Raw genomic sequence first — 19945 nt, 5'->3', positions numbered from 1 at the left:
AAAACTTGTTCTCTAAGAGGAGCTAACCTGGGCTCCTCGCCCGGCACTCGCTTATCGTAAGAGTGAATTATTTAGGTGCTAGTCATATCTGAAGAGTTCAGAATCGCATTCCATCGGAGATGAAACGAACGTGGAATGCCATTCTGCAATGTTGTAGAGGTTTTAAATATCAAGCTTGAGTTATGCACCTTCGGACCAATAACCTTCTAAGGAGGCGTATGTCAATTTCGATTAATTATATCCAGAAATCAGGGGGCATTCATTCAGCTTCTCAAAATCTTGCATGTATCAGAATTTAATCTCAGTACACTGCAACCCTGATAACGATTGGAATATGGGAAGGTTCTAACAGTGCCTTTGTATTGCAGTGATTGATGATTCGTGAAAATGATGTGCAAAGATTAGGAATGATTATGCGAAACATATGTACAAACACATACAAAAAGACTGCCATTGCCTCGCAGTTACGCTTTCTTAAATAATGGGACGTTACACTCCCTTTGTCTAAAGAGAAAGACAGGGCTGACAACCTCACATAAACGAAAGGTTTCATCCCCTGCTTTCTTTCCTCTGTAAGGGAAAACAGCTGTTAGCTGAGGAACATTATATATGTTTATAATTATCTATAGCATTTACGCCTGTGAGCTTCAGCGGCCTTTTTTGTCATATGTTATTATGAGAGAGAGAGAGAGAGAGAGAGAGAGAGAGAGAGAGAGAGAGAGAGAGAGAGAGAGAGAGAGAGAGAGAGAGAGAGAGATTTTCCATGATAAGGAGAGGTGTTATTTAGCAAAACGATCCTCGAGAGACACCTCAAACCCTCCATTACCAAAATAAACAAGGGCCCTTTCTTCGCCGTTTTTCAAAGAAAACAGGAGAGGAAAAACAAATTCGTCTTTTCCTCATTATTTTTAGAGCAAGACCAAATTTAAAAAAAAAATAGAATTATATATTCCCACGAAATTGGAACTCTTTAAGACGGAATTCTAAACGTAAGAAGCATTAAATGTACATTTACGAGACTCAGAATACCGTTGCTCGCGCAGGGTTCTCGAGAAGCACTTGAAATAAAAATGTTAGGTTTCCTGAAGAGCCCAGTCGTAAAGTTGGTCTCTTATGCTCCAAACGCAAGATATCAAGGAAAATCATGCGTGGTAAATAACACGACCGCATAAAACAGCACTATTTTCTTCTTAACATTTTGAACGATCTTTTTAATTTTTCTTAGCTGTTCCAGTGCAGGTGCCGTGCGAATGTTTGTTTTTGTCGTGGTTCCTCTAGTTGCAGTCTCTGTGAAATTCTTATTCCTTGAGGTTGCAAAATTAACTTAACCATGCTCGTATTAATCAGTTCTGAACAGGGTAGAAGTATTCATAACTTCTCTACAGCTTATTTGCAAGTCTTATCCATAATACCTGTATGGCATAATTCTGTAGTAGCTTTGTATTGTTATTTTCCTTAAGTTCTGTGTAATTCTCATATCTGTACAATTTCTTTTCTCTTCTTTCCTTCTATCTCTTTACAGATTGTTTTTCTATATCGAGTTAATATATGTCATTTGTTTCTTATCTTCAGTCATTCTATAACTTTTCTCATCATGCAAATGATTCGTAATTTCTTCTTTTTTCTCTCATGTGTGACTTCTTAACGAATTCTTTACGAATCTCAACTCGTGCCAGTAACTGGTCTACAGCTTTTTGCTGGTCTTACGAAGCGAATCTAAAAACATCTGTCACTTGATCCTATACACAGTACCTTTTCCAAAACGCTTTCTGTATATTTCATTAGAAATACTGAAAGAAAAAGAGGCGAGCTTGATAGCTAATTCATGGCAAACACTTTCGATATGCATATGTAGCTTATGTGCACACACATATGTAGGTATATGCATCTTTATACATGCACAAATGTGTATGCTCCATGGACGATTTCAGACGAGTACCCTATATATATATATATATATATATATATATATATATATATATATATATATATATATATATATATATATATATATATATATATATATATATATATATATACACACATGCACACACACTCACACACACACACACACAATATATATATATATATATATATATATATATATATATATATATATATATATATATATATATATATATATATATATATATATATAGCTGGGAAACCCATCTGCTTTTCTTCCTCCCGTCTCTTTATTGAAAAGTCCTCCTCTCTCTCTCTCTCTCTCTCTCTCTCTCTCTCTCTCTCTCTCTCTCTCTCTCTCTCTCTCTCTCTCTCTCTCTCTCTCCCTTCCCCCTTCCCTCCCCCTCCTCCTCCTCCTCCTCCTCCCCTCCCCTTGCATCCTGCAACAGCCACCGAGCTGACGACAATAATAACCCGATATGGTGCGCGGGAGCTGAGAAGTAATGGAAAAATTTAATGTCCTTTCTAATTTTTCCAACTTTCATTTTTCCTTCGCTTTCTCTTTTTAGAAAGGAATTCGTTCGGTATGAAGGCTTCCCTCAAAAAAAATAGTTTCCGTATAGGTTTTCAATATTTTTTGGGGACAGGGACGTTTAGTAAGACTAGAGTTTTTTTTTAAGGAATGTTCTTGCAAAGATGGTGAACAGGTTATAACTAGATTTCACAGTCGGTTTTTATTGTGTTCACGTATGGTTAAACAGCAAGAGGTTATTTGCTATTTGTTGCACGTTATTTTTTTATTTCCCATTACTGGATGTGATTGTGTAAAGGAAACTTAGAACGTAGAGAGGCTACCATCGGTAAATTAAATTTTTAGTTATATGCGTTTATTGCCAAGTAATATTTTATTTCTTTTACACGGTCTTACACTTGGCATTTAACTTTAGCATTCTGTGATATCCTTCCTTATAAAAGAAAGGCCTTTTCTTTATACGCAATCACTTTAGAGTCAGTGTTTATCCCTCAAGCAACTTCTGCCTATTTTCAGTGACGTCAGTGACACTTGCCTATTTTCAGTGACGTCACTAACCTACCTATTTTTAGTGACATCGGTGACACTTGCCTATTTTCAGTGACATCAGTGACACTTGCCCATTTTCAGCGACATCAGTGACACTTGCCCATTTTCAGTGACATCAGTGACACTTGCCTATTTTCAGAAACGTCAGTGACACTTGCCTATTTTCAGTGACATCAATGACACTTGCTTATTTTCAGTGACATAAGTTACAGGTAACACTGAGTTGGATAATATTCCAGTCCCATTTTCATGACGTCACTGATACGCTACGCCAGGTATCCCAAACGTCACTTCCTACCATTATCAGTGCCGTCACGGTGGGCAGGGTAATTCACCAGTACCATCTAATTCAAAGGCCACCCTTGCTAATTGTTTGCGACCTCATCGAATGGGGAGAAAGTAATTTCCATATATATAACTACATTCCGAACCTCCCCTCTACCTGTTTACAGTGACGTTAGTGACACGTCACCATTGGGAAGGATCTTTTTCTCAGAGCGAGTATTCCTTCCTTCGCGCGTCACTGCAGTCCATTTTCAGTGACGTCACTGACACGTCATACTTGGAGGTAGGTTGGAGGGAGGGAGGGGGTTAGTTTCCCCTTGAGGTGAGGCGAAGGGTGGAGGCGCTGCTGGAAGAGCTCCACCCTACGTTTAGCTAAGTCGGGATTAGAATAGTGAAAGTCAAGCAATCAGTAATCGTTATTTTAGCACTGAGAGAGTGAAAGTAAGTCGATCGATACTGGGAGAATATGTCAGTCGTTCGTTACTCCAACATAGAATACTGAATCGTTTTCGTGTTTATATATTTTTGCCGGAACAAAAAGCGCCTAATTGAACCTTTTGTTTGAAGAGTGTGTGTGTGTGTATAAATAAATTATATATATATATATATATATATATATATATATATATATATATATATATATATATATATATATATATATATACTGTATATTGTACATATACAGTATATATACATATGTATTTATTTACTTATTTATATATCTATAGATATAATGAATTTTTATTATGTTGAACATTTTAGGTTCTTTTATGGCTAACCACTGAATACTTTTAGTATTTCTATAAATACTAAAGATAATTTTGTATCTTTGTCTGATCTCCATCGTTTAATGCAAAGAAATGCAAAAATCGTGTAATCCTACATTAAAAACCCCTTTTCACTGATATCGAGAATAATATTTTTTATGTTTACCGTTATTTCTGTAACAGTCCGTCGGTTTCTTTGTTTCCTTATCCATGCTGTATTAGACAAGGTTTGCCCACACCCCCACCCACCCCATTGTCTTATTCATAATTGAGATGGTAAATTAAGATATCAAAAATACATATCTGTGATGTCATTCTGCTTCCATATTTATACATTCTCCCCATATTATCATTGCCGAAACCTCGTTTAAACCTCTCATCATCGAATGACACTTTTCTTTTCCCTAGAAACGTCGTCTCTGTTTCTTCTCCTCTTCCTTATATCTCCTTCGTTCCTCAAAAATAGGAGTTACCTTCCGACGCTCGCCTCAGCAGTTCCTCTTCTGAGTACTCGAACATTATCCTCCCACTCATTACGTCTGTGTAGGGGATTCGATTCTTTCTTAATACCTTGGGGCTCCTGTGTTCATCGACATTTGTTTCGTTTCCCAGAATATCATTGGTGAAATGCGTCTGTTTTTTATTTTTTTTTTCTCTTGGACACTTAGAATCTATGATAAATCTGCTTTTGAAAATTATATTTTTTGCATTTGGAAAATAAGTCTACGTTTCTATGGTAAATCTCCTGTGAATATATATATATATATATATATATATATATATATATATATATATATATATATATATATATATATATATATATATATATATATACATATTGCTTTTGGAATCTCAGTCTACGTGTCTATGGTAAATCTACTGCGAAAAAGATATAGATGTATTTTGCATCAGGCATCTTAGTCAGCTTTCATTTTCCAGTGTTAGATTCCCAAAGAAAGTAAATGAGTATATTTTACTTTCGGGGTCTTATTTATCACATGGAAAAACTTGAAAAATAATATCAATGGTTTATGGATATATATAGTTACATTAATTTTAACAACTGCTGTGACTACGATTACATTTTGTTGCAACATGTTGAAACTGAGAACAGATTTACATTTAGGGATTTTTTTGCTTCCACAAGCACCTATGAAATTTGCATAATTTTTTTCATCTCCTTAAAAGACATACTACATAGTTAAACCCATTACATGTCCCTGAGGAACTGATTGGTTCTGGACAAACAACTTTTTTCGTTTTTATCCCTGAAACAGGTATATATATATATATATATATATATATATATATATATATATATATATATATATATATATATATATATATATATATATATATATATATATATATATATATATATATATATATATATATACATATACATATACATACATACATACATACATACATACATACATACATACATACATACATACATACATACATACATATATATATACATATATACATACATACATACATATATGTGTGTATATATATATTATATATATACATAGATAAATATAGAAATATATATATATATATATATATATATATATATATGTATATGCATATTTATACATATATATATTAAATATATACATATATATAAAACATGTGGTATTGCTTAGGGTAAAAGGCTGTATGTATTCCCCATAGCTACTACCTCATAAAATACATTGTCAACAATCAGTAAAAACGACCAGCGTATCTTCGCAAGTACTAATATTTACAATATTCATAGGTTAGGAATGCGTATTTGCTACACAAAATATATGAGGACAGGAGCAACATAGGTGAAAATAGTCGAATCTCTCACGCTACTCCTTATACCTCCTACTCCTACCTACCACTGCCAACCTCTGACATAGACACTCTCTTCATAGGAGGGGAATTCTTGCCATTACCTGCTGGTCCCAAGACATGCAAATAAGACACTCCTTTTACAGAGCTGAATGTTGTTTTACAAACGTATCAAAGAAATAAGACCCGTAAGTGGACACACAGTAAGACCTAGAGGAAAACGATCGAGAGAGAGAGAGAGAGAGAGAGAGAGAGAGAGAGAGAGAGAGAGAGAGAGATGGTCTAGGAAAATGGAGAAATGAATAAAGCAAGAGCTTTACACTTACCCAAGCGTCGTCATGGTAACGATGGTGTACCAGAAGGCTGAGGGGATGGAGGTGAAGGTTGTATCCTCGACGTTCTTTTCGGCGTAGAACATAACCGTGGCGAATATGATGATGGCCATTGCCAGCGAGAACACGAGGAAACCCAACTCAGAAGCACAAGATTTGAGCGTATAACCCAGGATGCGAAGCCCCTGGGAATGGCGGGAGAACTTGAAGATCCTGAACACGCGGAAAACTCGCAGCGTGACGAAGGCGCCTGAGACGTCATCGTTGTCTGTGATGCCCAGGCCGATATAATAGGGCAAGATGGCTACGACATCAATAATGGACATAACGGAACGTACGAATTTGCAGCGGTCTGGCGCAGCGAACATACGAAGTAGGTACTCGGCGGTAAATATCATCACACAGGCCGTGTCACCACAAAAAAATATAATCTTGTAGCGTTCACCACACGGTTGGGACTCTTTCTTGCCTGGTAGGCGGCCGCACGGCACTGTCTCTACCACATTGGCCATCACCGATACGGCGATGAAGAAGCCAGTCACATAATAAAACACTAGAGCTGCCGTCGAAGTGTGGGGGTTCTCGAAAGCCCGCCACATCCGCTCACGAATTGTACGATAAACATATTTGTCCTGCTCTCCGCTCTCCGAGAGCTTGTCGTCCAGGAGACGCTCGGCGTTCTCCCTCTTGCGGTCCCTGTAGTCTTCGTAGCAACAGTCCCCAATCACGTCGGGGATGATGCCGAAGAAGGCCAGCTCCTCGTCGTAACTGGTAAGACACTCGTGTTTGGGGTAGTGCAGCTTACCCGTCCGATAGTAGTTGAGGATGTGCCGGAATATGTCGGGATCGCGATCGAAGAAGTATTCTTTGGTCTCCTCATCATAGAAGAACTCCCTCTCGTTCGAGCCCAGCAGGGTGTCTGGGTATTTCTCGAGGGTGTTGCGCCAGGTCTCGAATCTCCGTCCCGACACATTGATCAGCAGCTTCTCATCGTCGGGCCGCCGCTTGTCCTTCGGTATAGGTGGCGCCGGTAATGGGTTGTTGGCGATGGGGACCCATCCGATGGCTGCTGCACGAGCGAAGGGCAACCAAGCGGCCACGGAGGCCATGCTGTGCGGGGGAATGTTGCTGGTTTGTGGGGGCAAGCGCCGGTGGTGCGCGCCTCGTCAACAATTAAATAGCACACAACAAGGCTGAGATTGCCTCCATAGGCACGTCACCTATTTATGTGTGTCCGCCATTGGAAACCATTGCACGATCCTTGACCACGGTTCACTCTGAAAATCACTCCTTAGGGGCAACACACAGCATAACACACAAAAAAAGATTTGCAAGCCAGGCAGAGGAGAGTGGTTCCCGCGCCCGCTGCTCCACTACTGAGCGATGGTGCGCAGCGCTACCGCCACTGCCATGCGCACATCGATTTCCCCCTAGTATCAGGGGCAGAGGCAACACATACGAAAGTCACCGCACTGCCATTTCACCCATACCTTAACTCTAATCTAAAGCCCCCTCCACCCATTTCCATTTTACCCCTGACCCACCTCACGGAAAACCCCCCAACCCCGACCCATTTACATGTACAGGATCATTAGGAGACATCCGGGCATCCTAGGTCTTCTCGCAGAACGAGACTTTAGTCTCCAGAAAGATGCGCAAGCAAGGTGCGCGTTTCTGGTCTCCATGACAACAAACGTGAAAAAGCTCTCTTAGAAACCACTACCGCATTACCTGTCAAAACCCTGCGTGGAAAACCAGGTGGTAGTAGTTTTCCCCTTCGAACGACCCCCGTCTCTTGCGAGGGGAAATGATGACGTAAATGATATCTTTTCTTTCTCTGGAGGAAAAGCAGAGGGGGGAGGGGAGGGGGTGGGGTGAGTGGTAGTCCCCGAATAGATTTTCATCCGAAAGGGATCATGTGCAGCATAGAATTTACTCCCGACGTAAGGAGGGGAAATTGATAAACTTAACGATCAACCTGAATTGACGCAGAGATTGACGGACTTTGTAATCAGCTGATAATAAGATTCGTATTCGCAATGTCTCTGACATCCACAAGCACTGTAAAATGGCAGATGTCAAAATTTGCTGATAAAATTATATGTAAGTACATCTCTCTCTCTCTCTCTCTCTCTCTCTCTCTCTCTCTCTCTCTCTCTCTCTCTCTCTCTCTCGTAAGTGTTTATGAGTAAGTGCGTGTATAAAAATGAATTTCAGTAAGTATGCATTGATATGAAATTTAGTTAAACTCATATATTTACTTTTAAAGAGCATCACAATTTAGTACTCTGATGTAACTATTTGAGGGTCCGTAACACCAGACGCATATACACATAACGCATTTATATATATATATATATATATATATATATATATATATATATATATATATATATATAGAGAGAGAGAGAGAGAGAGAGAGAGAGAGAGAGAGAGAGAGAGAGAGAGAGAGTTTATTAAAACCCATAATATATTCAGTAAGCTTTTGGGTGTACAATACAGTGAAATAAGCTTGAAAACCTGAATATGTATTCGAAGATATACCAAGCTAGTCCAAGGCTGTAAAAACGAAAGACTGTAGTTAAAACGGTTAACCCTGATACTGCATGGCAAGGGTACTACGGTTCTTAATACAGATTTCACTGATTGTACAGTTTTAACGTCCCACTGAAGTCAGTCTGTAAAACTCTACGGTAACCGCGCATATTATTTCATTATATAGCGTAGTGTCGTTCAAGGCAATGAACAATCGGTTGTTTACCTCCTCTCTCTCTCTCTCTCTCTCTCTCTCTCTCTCTCTCTCTCTCTCTCTCTCTCTCTCTCTCTCTCTCTCTCTCTCTCCAGAATTTCAATAAAGATTGTCATGTCTCAGATTTGTCTTGATTCCAGATGACCATCATGTATTGTTATAGTCTTACGTTTTGCATCAGATTAGTACTGCAATTTTTTTAAATTATTTATTATATTATATATATATATATATATATATATATATATATATATATATATATGTGTGTGTGTGTGTGTGTGTGTGTGTGTGTGTGTGTGTGTGTGTGTATTTGCATCTAACAAAAATATTTTGGCAAAAAAGAGAACAAATACATGCACAAATTTACATTGCGCACAAGGGGAGTTACATTATGTACAAAAAAATATTTCAACAGTCTTCCTGGCGTGGCAGGGATAGAGTGTAGTTACAATATGACGTCTTGGCGTGTGACGCCGTCGACACAAAAAAGAGAGAGAGAGAGAGTATAGTTCTTGGGTAGGCTCTCGGAGTGTGTGACAGCCTTCAGAGAAAAAGGCGAGAGAGAATAAGCGCTTCTGCATAAGTTTCTTATATGGGTTGTCAACGTATGGTGGCCTTCAGAAAAAAAGGAATGAGAGAGAGAGAGAGAGAGAGAGAGAGAGAGAGAGAGAGAGAGAGAGAGAGAGAGAGAGAGGACAGCACAGCACAGCACAGCAACATCGCTGTCACCTGCTAACCTAAGAATTTCTACGATGTCAACATACCATTCGTTTAGTTTTTAACATTTTGCTGAAAATGTAATACAAATTTCAAACCGAATGGATTTACAAAGGGTCCCGTAACAGTGAATTTGGCATTCTGTGCTTCAAAATTATTTATATCCCTGACGCAAAGTAGTAGGCCATTTAAACTATTAATTATTTGTTAACGTCCTCTGCTGGAGCCTTGTCGAATTACTCAAAAAGGTCTCAGTCTCTTCAGTATAATTCAAGGTGGCGACTGATTCCCCTTTCAGATTCCGCTGTGTTTTTTTTAAAAGAATAAAAAAGCATTCCTTGAAATAATTATAACTTTTCGTATCTTGTGCATAATTTTATCTTGAAGAATTCGATAATTATTGCAAGTGTAAAACATAAGCAAAAATTTATATATATATATATATATATATATATATATATATATATATATATATGAGTATGTATATATATACATATTAAACATGTTTGTGTATCAATATATCTACACACACACACGCATATATATATATATATATATATATATATATATATATATATATATATATATATATATATATATATATATATATATACTGTATATGTATATATATATATTGTGTGTGTGTCTCTGTTCAGCGACCCTCCCCCGCGTCTGTAAACTAGATCTAGAATGACGTAGGTTGTTCCTCATCAAGAAACACTTTCTGCAACGTGAAGTAATCATTCTTATATATCTCCGTTATAAATCCTCTCTCTCGTATCCTCTCAACAAATAAGTCAGGAAGTTGACGAATTAACGAACGTCGGTCCTGATTTTTTGCCGATATTCCTCACCCGGGACGCTTCTAAGACGGGGAAACATATGGCTGGTTTACCAAACCCCCCCCCTCTCTCTCTCTCTCTCTCTCTCTCTCTCTCTCTCTCTCTCTCTCTCTCTCTCTACACAGATTCATGAAACAGATAGCGCTGATTGAGACTCATTCGTCTTTCGGTGCGTCGTTCGAAAACATTAGTATCCAACGCTTGGAGTAGCGTTGGAAATGTGACGACGGATTATGATAACTTAACAGGGCGTTAATTTAGGCGGCTTCCGAAGACACCTAAGATATTCTCCTATGCAGATCACCAAAGGGTAAGGGATGAGAGGAAATTATTAGGGTTAGAAGTCATTTTAAGTGGTTCGCCGGTGAAGAATCCCGTGAATAATATTCGATAGGCACACAAATCGAATTTCTAAAGTCGTAATGTAGCTCTGAGAAAGGGAATAGATTCCATAATCGCTGATGTAAATAAAAATGAGAAATGACTACCAGTCTTCCTCCTGTCCTGTTCGTTATTAAGTATTATATAATTCAATGTTTCGCGCATAACGGAACTCTTCAAGTGCAAGATTTCAGTGTTTAGAGTGAATCAAAATTTCAGTGTTTATAATTCAATATTTCAAATAAAGATTCATCCAGACAGTGTAAATTCAATGTTTCTAACAAAACTAACGCTAAAAAATTAGAACTCATTTCTTCAAGTATAATAACTCTCCAAAGATTTAGATTAACTGTCTTCGAACAAAACAAATAACAAATGCCTCTTTTTTTATTAACGTGTGTCTCGTTCGTATCCATTTAAATTACTCAGAGAGAATTTTTTCATAAAGATTAAAAGATTAGAAACTTTTCTCCGTTTATCGATTGCAGTTATTTCCCTTCAAGATAAACTCTTAGGAAAATCATGATGAATGACATTTCTCTGTAAGAGTTGAAGAGAATCTCCTCAGCTGAGTATCCAAGAAAGTAATAAAATTAACATGTTACTTTGACTGTATGGTCTCAGTACGACCCATATCCGCTCACACCAGAATGCTAAGGTTTTTGTACAGTTTTTATAATGTTTTTTTTTTTTTTTTAGTTTTCTGTAAAAGAAAACTATTGAGATAGCTATTTGTCTGTCCGTCCGTACTTTTTTCTGTCCGCCCTCAGATCTTAAAAACTACTGAGGCTAGAGGGCTGCAAATTGGTATGTTGATCAGCCACCCTCCAATCATTAAACATACCAAATTGCAGCCCTCTAGCCTCAGTATTTTTTATTTTATTTAAGGATCCTGCGTCTGGCACCGCTATAGGTGCCAACAACACAGGCCACCACCGGGCAGTAGCTGAAAGTTTCTTCGGCCGCGGCTGAGAGTTTCATGGGCCGTGGCTGAAAGTTTCTACAGCATTATATATGCTGTACAGAAAACTCGATTACGCCGAAGAAACTTCGGCGCCTTTTTTATTTTTTTTTTTACAAAATAAGGACGATAACCATGAGCTTAACCCTTCAATATTATCAGGCCACGTCTTGGCACGAGAGTCAATACATCAGTTCTTTTGACAGAGTAACACGTAATTTTGCGCTGCCTTCTTCCAAGTACTTTATGCTCTCTTCCAATGACTGTTTTCTTTTCTATTATGCACACACAGTACATGCATCATCACATATTGGTTTCAGTACTGACATCGCTATTGATGACCTGAAAAATATATACACATATGTATGTATTTATGCATAGGCTATATATATATATATATATATATATATATATATATATATATATATATATATATATATATATATATATACATATATATATATATATATATATATATATATATATATATATATATATATATATATATAGTCTACACACAAATGCATACATTTATATGTATGTATATATATCAATGTGTATATATACACATATATGCCTGTATATATGTATATACACACACACATATATATAGTGTATCTTTTTACCAGATACGCATATAGTTGTCATAACCACAATGTTCTCTTAACTTCTCGAATGCCTCACGCTTTTTGAATACGATGGCGAATACAAAGCCTGTGATCCAGAAGCAAGGATTTGGAGATTTTTCCTCAATTCTTGCACTTGGATATCAGGCTTTGTAGTGACCAATGCATCCAAAAAGTGTGAAGAATTCGAGGAGTTAAGAGGGCATGGTGACTATTGCAATTACCACCCCCCCAACACACACACACATGTGTGTGCTCCTTAACTCACTTCTCTAAGACAAGGGTTACTTGAAGGTAAACCAATTCTATCCAGTAAAATTCACTCAATCTGCTTTTGATCCGCTCCCCGGTTGTGGAGGGAAACCAGTGGATTCGCTCACTTGATTCGTTTATAGCCAGATTTTAACCGAACCACTTCACTGGATGAGATGAGGATCAATCATTCAATCCCACAAATTGAAGGGGTCAGTGGGGCCGGAAGTGGACATTGTTTTGTTGGGTTTCTCTGCAGAGAGAATAGAGACAGCCAGTTGGAACCTCAAAAGTTCAAGCGAAGATGTAATGCATTACTACCCTAATACAATTCTCATTGTATTTTAATAATTTACTTAAGTTTTTTATCTATTTAGTACTAATTTGTTAATTTTTTTTATAGCTGATCTCTTTTCACTGTATTTCCCATTACTTTCTGTTACTTCTTTCTAATGAATACCACATTCATTAGAAGCTTGAATTTCAAATCAGTGGCCCCTGTGGGCTTGTTTCATATGAATAGGGTTCATCTGAATATTAATGATAATAATAGTAATAATAATATAAAAGATATGAAAAATGGCTCGATCAGTGGATGATAAACAAGTAATTAGTGTAGCACGAAGTAACTGTTCGTGCTTATTAGTCGAGGAAAATAATAAGGGCCAAAGAGATAAGCCTTGATTAGATGATATGAGAGGAACTGAGACAAAATACTCGGAAAATTTTATCTATATGAAATGTCCGACGTTTTCATTACGTATATCTCATATTTAAGAAGTGTCTTACTTGTTTATTACGCATATCTCTATTTATAAAAAGACAAAAAATAAATCTTAAAGGAAAGAATTTGAGAGATTCCCGATTTGAGGACTTAGTACCTACAAAATAATTATTATTCATTTGAAGTTAGATGAAATCAAAGAGAAATCTTTGAATTTAAAGACACGTCTGTCTTGCGTTGAGAAGATATTTAAGTTACGATAAGTCCTTATGGAGATTGGAGACAAAAAAGTCTTTGATTATTCCCTTTTCTTTTCATCATATAAGCTAAGTATTTGAAGGACTTATCTTTATTACTTAATGGGTGAGTTAGCTTGTGAGGCGGTGAAAGGTTTGGAAACAAAGTGTTTAGCCTATATGCAGTAGTTGGCTGAATTTAGTTATTTCTTGGTAGGAATGTTGTGGTGAAAGTATTACTTTACAAGTTGCTCGGAAATCGACCTTTTTCTCATTCCACAGCGTTGTTTATATTGGAACCGGCCTATTCCTTCAGTGCCTTCAACCCCCACCAACTAAATGAAATCGGTTGCAAAAATGATCGTAGTGAAAAGTAATCCAACCAATTATATATATATATATATATATATATATATATATATATATATATATATATATATATATATATATATATATATATATATATATAGATAGATAGATAGATAGATAGATAGATAAATAGATAGATAGATAGATAGATACACATACGTACACACACATATCTATGTATACATATGCATTATATATATATATATATATATATATATATATATATATATATATGTGTGTGTGTGTGTGTGTGTGTATGTCATTCATTCCTAAGTTCAGAATTAGCCAAACCCAGTTTCTCAAAAGCAAACAGCAGAATGGTAAGACTCAAATTGTATGTTCTGATACGCACAAGAGAGCAAAAAAAGTCTGTTGTATTTCCAACCACTCTCTCAGAAAACAAGACAAACTACTAATAAACAAACGAACGAACAAACCAAGCGTCTATTGGCATGCCACCTATCGCACTGACTCCCCTTAATCTAACCGTAGGATATTCCTTAAGCGTCGGTTTCGCGTCCTGCCCCAGGAATCATTAAAATTCCCAATCCATAGTCAGGTCTCTTTACGACTTTCATCCGTATCTTTCCACTCCCATTAACATTTTTAAAATCCAATCCATTTTCGGAGTCACTCCCCACATCTGCCTTTTAAGGCTATTGGTTCCATGCCAAACTCCCCGGGTTTTATTTCTTTTTATTTTCTTTCAGCAATGAAAAGAGAAGTTTAGGCTGCAGCAGCAGCAGCCCTACTTCCCATTCATTCCTTTTCTGAGAGTTTCCGTTCTCCCCATTTTTTAAGCAAATGAAATTAATAGTACAGCTTTTGAAATATAAAGGTAATAAAAACATTAAACATTGACGATAAAAATCAAACTGAAGGTAAACACAACTTTTACGATATACTGTAGACTATAAAAACTACAAAATTTATTGCACAAAGACAAACACTATTTACAGAAAAAAAAATTCCTTGCTGTTAATGTCCTTTTTCGTATAGAAGGAACCTGGGATGCAGATCAGGTCTTCAAAGCCAAGAAAAGCACCCAGATTCATTCCTCTGCATCATGCTGCCTGTGTTGTTGAAGCAAGCGAAACCTATTGAATAAGTGCTAATGCTTTACCAAAAGAAAGAGGTAATTAAGGGACCAAGAATGTTACGTTTAAAGTAATCAGCATTTAAACTGAATTGAGGAATATTTAGATAAAAGAGGAAGGGGGTTTAACAAAATTGTTCCTACAAATTTTCATGGAGAAATGAAGGTATCGAAATACCATCATGAAATTTACCTAAGTAATAATACATTTACAGAAAAGGAAAGGTGTCAGCCATGTTATTAAATGCCAAAACTGGAGATTCCGTCACAAATCTTAAAAAGCAAATCTTTGGCAGCGATGCGTAATAGTCATGTTTTCAAGGCTCTCCTTTGGTGTCTACGTGATCCGATGATATTTCGAGCACATTAGCATTTTATTTTTTACAAGATAGGGGATTAAGACATCTTTGAAATTTATAAGGTTTGATGTAAGATTGTCTGATGACTGTAATTTTCCTTCACTCTGAGATCTGTTGGCAGTGCTCCTCCCCTTACTTGTTAATGTACTAGAACGTCCTCCTGTCTTGTGATCTGTTTTGAATTATGCCATTAATAATAGTTTTTCTCCACATATCATTCATTTATTTTTTGCTCTCGTTAGATTAAGTTATACACAGAGAAAACCTTTGCTTAATTGTGAAAATAAAGGCAGGACCCCGTAGGAGAGGTGTGCCGTCAGTGCACCTCACTAGGTGCACCGCAGGCATTTTACTTATATTCCTTGTAGCGTGCCTTCGGTCCCTAGCTGCAACCCCTTTTATTCCTTCTACTGTACCTCCGTTTATATTGTCTTCTTATCTTTCTTTCATTTTAATTTCCACCCTCTCCTAATAATTGTTTCATAGTGCAACTGCTTTGAGGTTTTCCTCTTGTTACACCCTTAAACGTTTTCACTCATAGTTCACCTTTCAGCGCTGAATGACCTCATAGGTCCCTGCGCCTGGCCTTTGGCCTAAATCTTATATTCCAGTTCCGGTAAAGATAATAAAACGAGCTGTAAATCTACGAAGACACGAAAACTCTGAAGCAGAAACCAGCGGAAATGAGCCAAACGGAACTGATTATCACATTAAACTAAACGGGAAATTTCCATTAAAGGAAATATATTAAATAAATGATCAGTACAGAACCACGGATACGGCAGAGATACGCAGTCCCTGACCAACTCAGTTCTCTCCTCCAAACTTTTGAATTCTCTCATTGCTTCCATGTTCTCTTCATCCGCAAACTTCCTCCCTTCAAGGTGGCGTCTCTTTTCATTCGGGGTTAGAGTTCACTTTCTTATCCCTTATGCATTACTTTTCCTCGTTCACTTCGGGCCAAGGCTAGACCAATACATTACAGCACCCATCTACTGAATTTAACACACGCACAAATTGAACGTCTTATATTTATGTATGTGCACATCTAGATGTATATATGTATGTGTATGCATATATATATATATATATATATATATATATATATATATATATATATATATATATATATATATATATATATATATATATACACACACATATACATGGGGTAGGGCGACTGGCCTATCAGAACCCTCGTCTGTCCGAGGACTGAGAAAATAAGAAAATGAAAACGGGAAATATAATTTGAGACTTCCCCCCCGACAAGAGTGATAGATAGGGCCTCCTGCGCGCGTGTGTATAAGAAGTTAGTATCACGAAAAACTGAGCTTTTGACAGACAAATCATGATATCCGTTTGTGACAGAAGGCCAAAATAAAAGAGTGGATGAAAGACCAATAAAAAGTGAAATAAAGAAGATCAGAGGTTCGATATAGAGACCTTCGAGTTCGTTCAGCATTCCAGCCCATGACGTCACTGGGATCTTGTTTTACAAGATAGTGTTTTAGAAATAAAAAAAATTACCTTAAAAATACTCGTAGTAGCATGAGTCTTGAAAAGGAAACAAATCCAAAGTTATGTATGGGTACAAACATATATTTTAAAATAATTCTAAATAGAGAGCTTTCGGGAATTTGTTCTGAAAAGGGAATCGAACAGATTCCCGAAAGCTCACCATTTAGAATTATTTTTAAGTATATTTGTAATCGTTCATAACTGTGGATTTGTTTCTCCATTTCAAGATTCATGCTACTAAGAGTAGTTTTCAATTTTTTTTTATTTCTGGAGTTATATGTTTATAGGAAAATCTCTATTTATTTTATGCTTCAGACTGATATGTAGTTGTTACAGTGAGCTCATTTTTTTTTATCTAACATCACGCATAAAAAGAGTATCACTGTTTATTCTGGACTATTCCGTAAAAGATGCCTGTTAATATTGTTTAGTTATTATTTTCATTTATTTTTTTTTATATTCCTCTGGTGACTCTTCCGTTATGGTCCATTGCAAGTGACTTCCAGTTAACGCCATCTGTCATAACAGGAAAACAAAACTCAAACGCCACGCGTTTGAGTTTTGTTTTCCCTTCTGAGTTTTAGTTTTCTGAAAAGAAGACGCCGCATTTTTTCTGTCCGCCCTCAGATCTTAAAAACTACTGAGGGCTGCAAATTGGTATGTTGATCATCCACCCTCCAAACATCGAACATACCAAATTACAGCCCTCTAGTCTCAGTAGTTTTTATTTTATGGTTAAATTTAGCCACAATCGTGCGTCTGGCAATGATATAGGCCAGGCCATCACCGGGCCGTGGTGAAAGTTTCATGGGCCGCGGCTCATATACCGAGACCACCGAAGAATAGATCTATTTTCGATGGCTTTGCTTATACGATGTACGGAAAACTCGATTGCGCCGAAGAAACTTCGGCGCATTTTTTACTTGTTCTCTTTGTGTTCCACGGGTGATTGTTTCTGCCTTTTAAGAGATATTTAGGAATGTGTTCATGAGAATATTGGAACGTTCTGAGTGAAAGGTTTATGTTAAGTGAAATTCCTTTTGATATAAGTTAGATGAGGTGAATTTAGTTAACCACCTTTACATAAAGGGCTCCTAAAATAGCAGCAAGTTAGGTGGTATTTAAAGGCAACAGTTTCCTAAAGCAAAGTTTATATATGAAAGAAAAAGTACAAAGAAAATATTCTGCTGATTCACGAAGTTGATGATTCGTTTATATGAAGAGTATTGAAAGTTGAGGAAGTTATGACAATAAAGCAAACTCCGCATCATATGCTCAATAATAACTTTTTTCAAAAGAATTGAAACTTAACTTTTCTTCCCAGAAACGAAATCCATGCAACTTTAACCCGCAGAATGTGCAAGAGGGGATAGTAAAAGAAAATTAAGTAGCCTTAATGAATAACTTTGTAGATGTTTGTTTACGAGTTCTATCAGTAATATTCGCATTGTTACCAAAAGTTTAGGGTTATGATTAGCCAATCAGGCATGTATGTGTAATAATACAGACATGCCGTCCGTCGATAGAAGAATATCTTGTCCACCGAGAAATATACCATGTCACTTTTCTGTGTCATAGCTTTTTGCCTATTTTAGAAAATTTCAGCATCAAAGCATCATATAAAAAAAAAATTTTGGGGCCATTTTGCCGTTTTTTTGGTCATTTCTCCTACATTTTGGTAATTTCACGCTGGAATTTGTCAAAATCGGAAATTTTTGATAATTTTTATAAGTGCAGCTTAAAAAGAACACACGATTTTGGCCGTTTTCAAACAACTTCCCTAGTTCTAACCAAAAATATGCAAAGAAAGTAAAAAAAAACAAAAAAAACAAATTCTAAAGAGTCGCCTACTATTTTCTACATCTATTCCGGTAGAAAGTCTTGGCCACGGATAATTATTAAGCAAGAGGCTTCCTTTGCTATTAAAAAGCTGATTTGCAACGGCCAAATTATTCATATCAGTTCAACACAAACGTACACTGAGTAATATCAGCACAAAACATGATGCAAAGTGGAACATTTAAAATAGTATTATTTTAAATATATATAAATATATACTTTATATATATATATATATATATATATATATATATATATATATATATATATATATATATATATATATATTTCTATATATATATATATTTCTAATTCATTTCAAGTTTTGTCAAACCATATTCATCAAAAGTCACTGAAATCAAGCTTAAACGAGCTGTTTTTGATATAATGGAGAACTCTGCAGATTTTTTTAGCAAGACAAATTGTATTTTAACGACTCTAATAGAGATAAAGTATGTTTGAGTCAATCATAATTTTGTATAAAAACAAATGCCTATACTTATTTCGGCCTGGTAGATTATATTTTTGTGTGTATGTATATATATATATATATATATATATATATATATATATATATATATATATATATATATATGTGTGTGTGTGTGTGTGTGTGTGTGTGTGTGTGTGTATATATATATATATATATATATATATATATGTATATATGCCTTTTAAATGACGTAAATCCCTGCCTTAACTGCAAAGTCATTTTCCCTACTAACCGAAGTAAACAATAAGCATGCTTCATTAAGTTTAGTCAGAGTGAAAAGAAATAAACTCATGATGCTAAATATAATGACTGTTTTATATTGCGCCTGCTGTACCCATACCGTGAAAAATGACGGTAACATAAGAGAGGCTCGAGATTACAAGTCCCATGACACGGGGACGTTACCTACGGTCCTGAAGCTTGGATCAAGATACGTTAATTTTGCATACGTATAATGCAGGTCGTTGGTGAGAGAGGGTAGCCCGGGCTGGGAGTCGACAAGTTTACAAATTGAGACTCTTTCAGTAGATTATTATTATTATTATTATTATTATTATTATTATTATTATTATTATTATTATTATTATTA

At 36.2% G+C, this 19945-nt stretch overlaps 2 protein-coding genes across 6 annotated transcripts in view; one reads left to right on the top strand and one right to left on the bottom strand.

The window, feature by feature from the left end:
* Shal (Potassium voltage-gated channel protein Shal) overlaps positions 1–7703 on the bottom strand; it is a 387602-nt gene extending 379899 nt beyond the window's left edge. The window contains exon 1 of the mRNA XM_067118408.1: positions 6189–7703. Within this exon, the coding sequence (XP_066974509.1) occupies positions 6189–7303 (1115 nt within the window). The 5' untranslated portion in view covers positions 7304–7703. The remainder of the gene's footprint in view (positions 1–6188) is intronic.
* LOC136847102 (AH receptor-interacting protein-like) overlaps positions 1–19945 on the top strand; it is a 756409-nt gene that overhangs the window by 508054 nt on the left and 228410 nt on the right. The window lies entirely within an intron of this gene.

This window comes from Macrobrachium rosenbergii, chromosome 16 (genome assembly GCF_040412425.1).
Source record: "Macrobrachium rosenbergii isolate ZJJX-2024 chromosome 16, ASM4041242v1, whole genome shotgun sequence".
NCBI classification, from domain to species: domain Eukaryota; kingdom Metazoa; phylum Arthropoda; class Malacostraca; order Decapoda; family Palaemonidae; genus Macrobrachium; species Macrobrachium rosenbergii.
The sequence above is the reverse complement of the archived record's forward strand: the minus strand, read 5'-3'. Positions and strand labels throughout refer to the sequence as shown.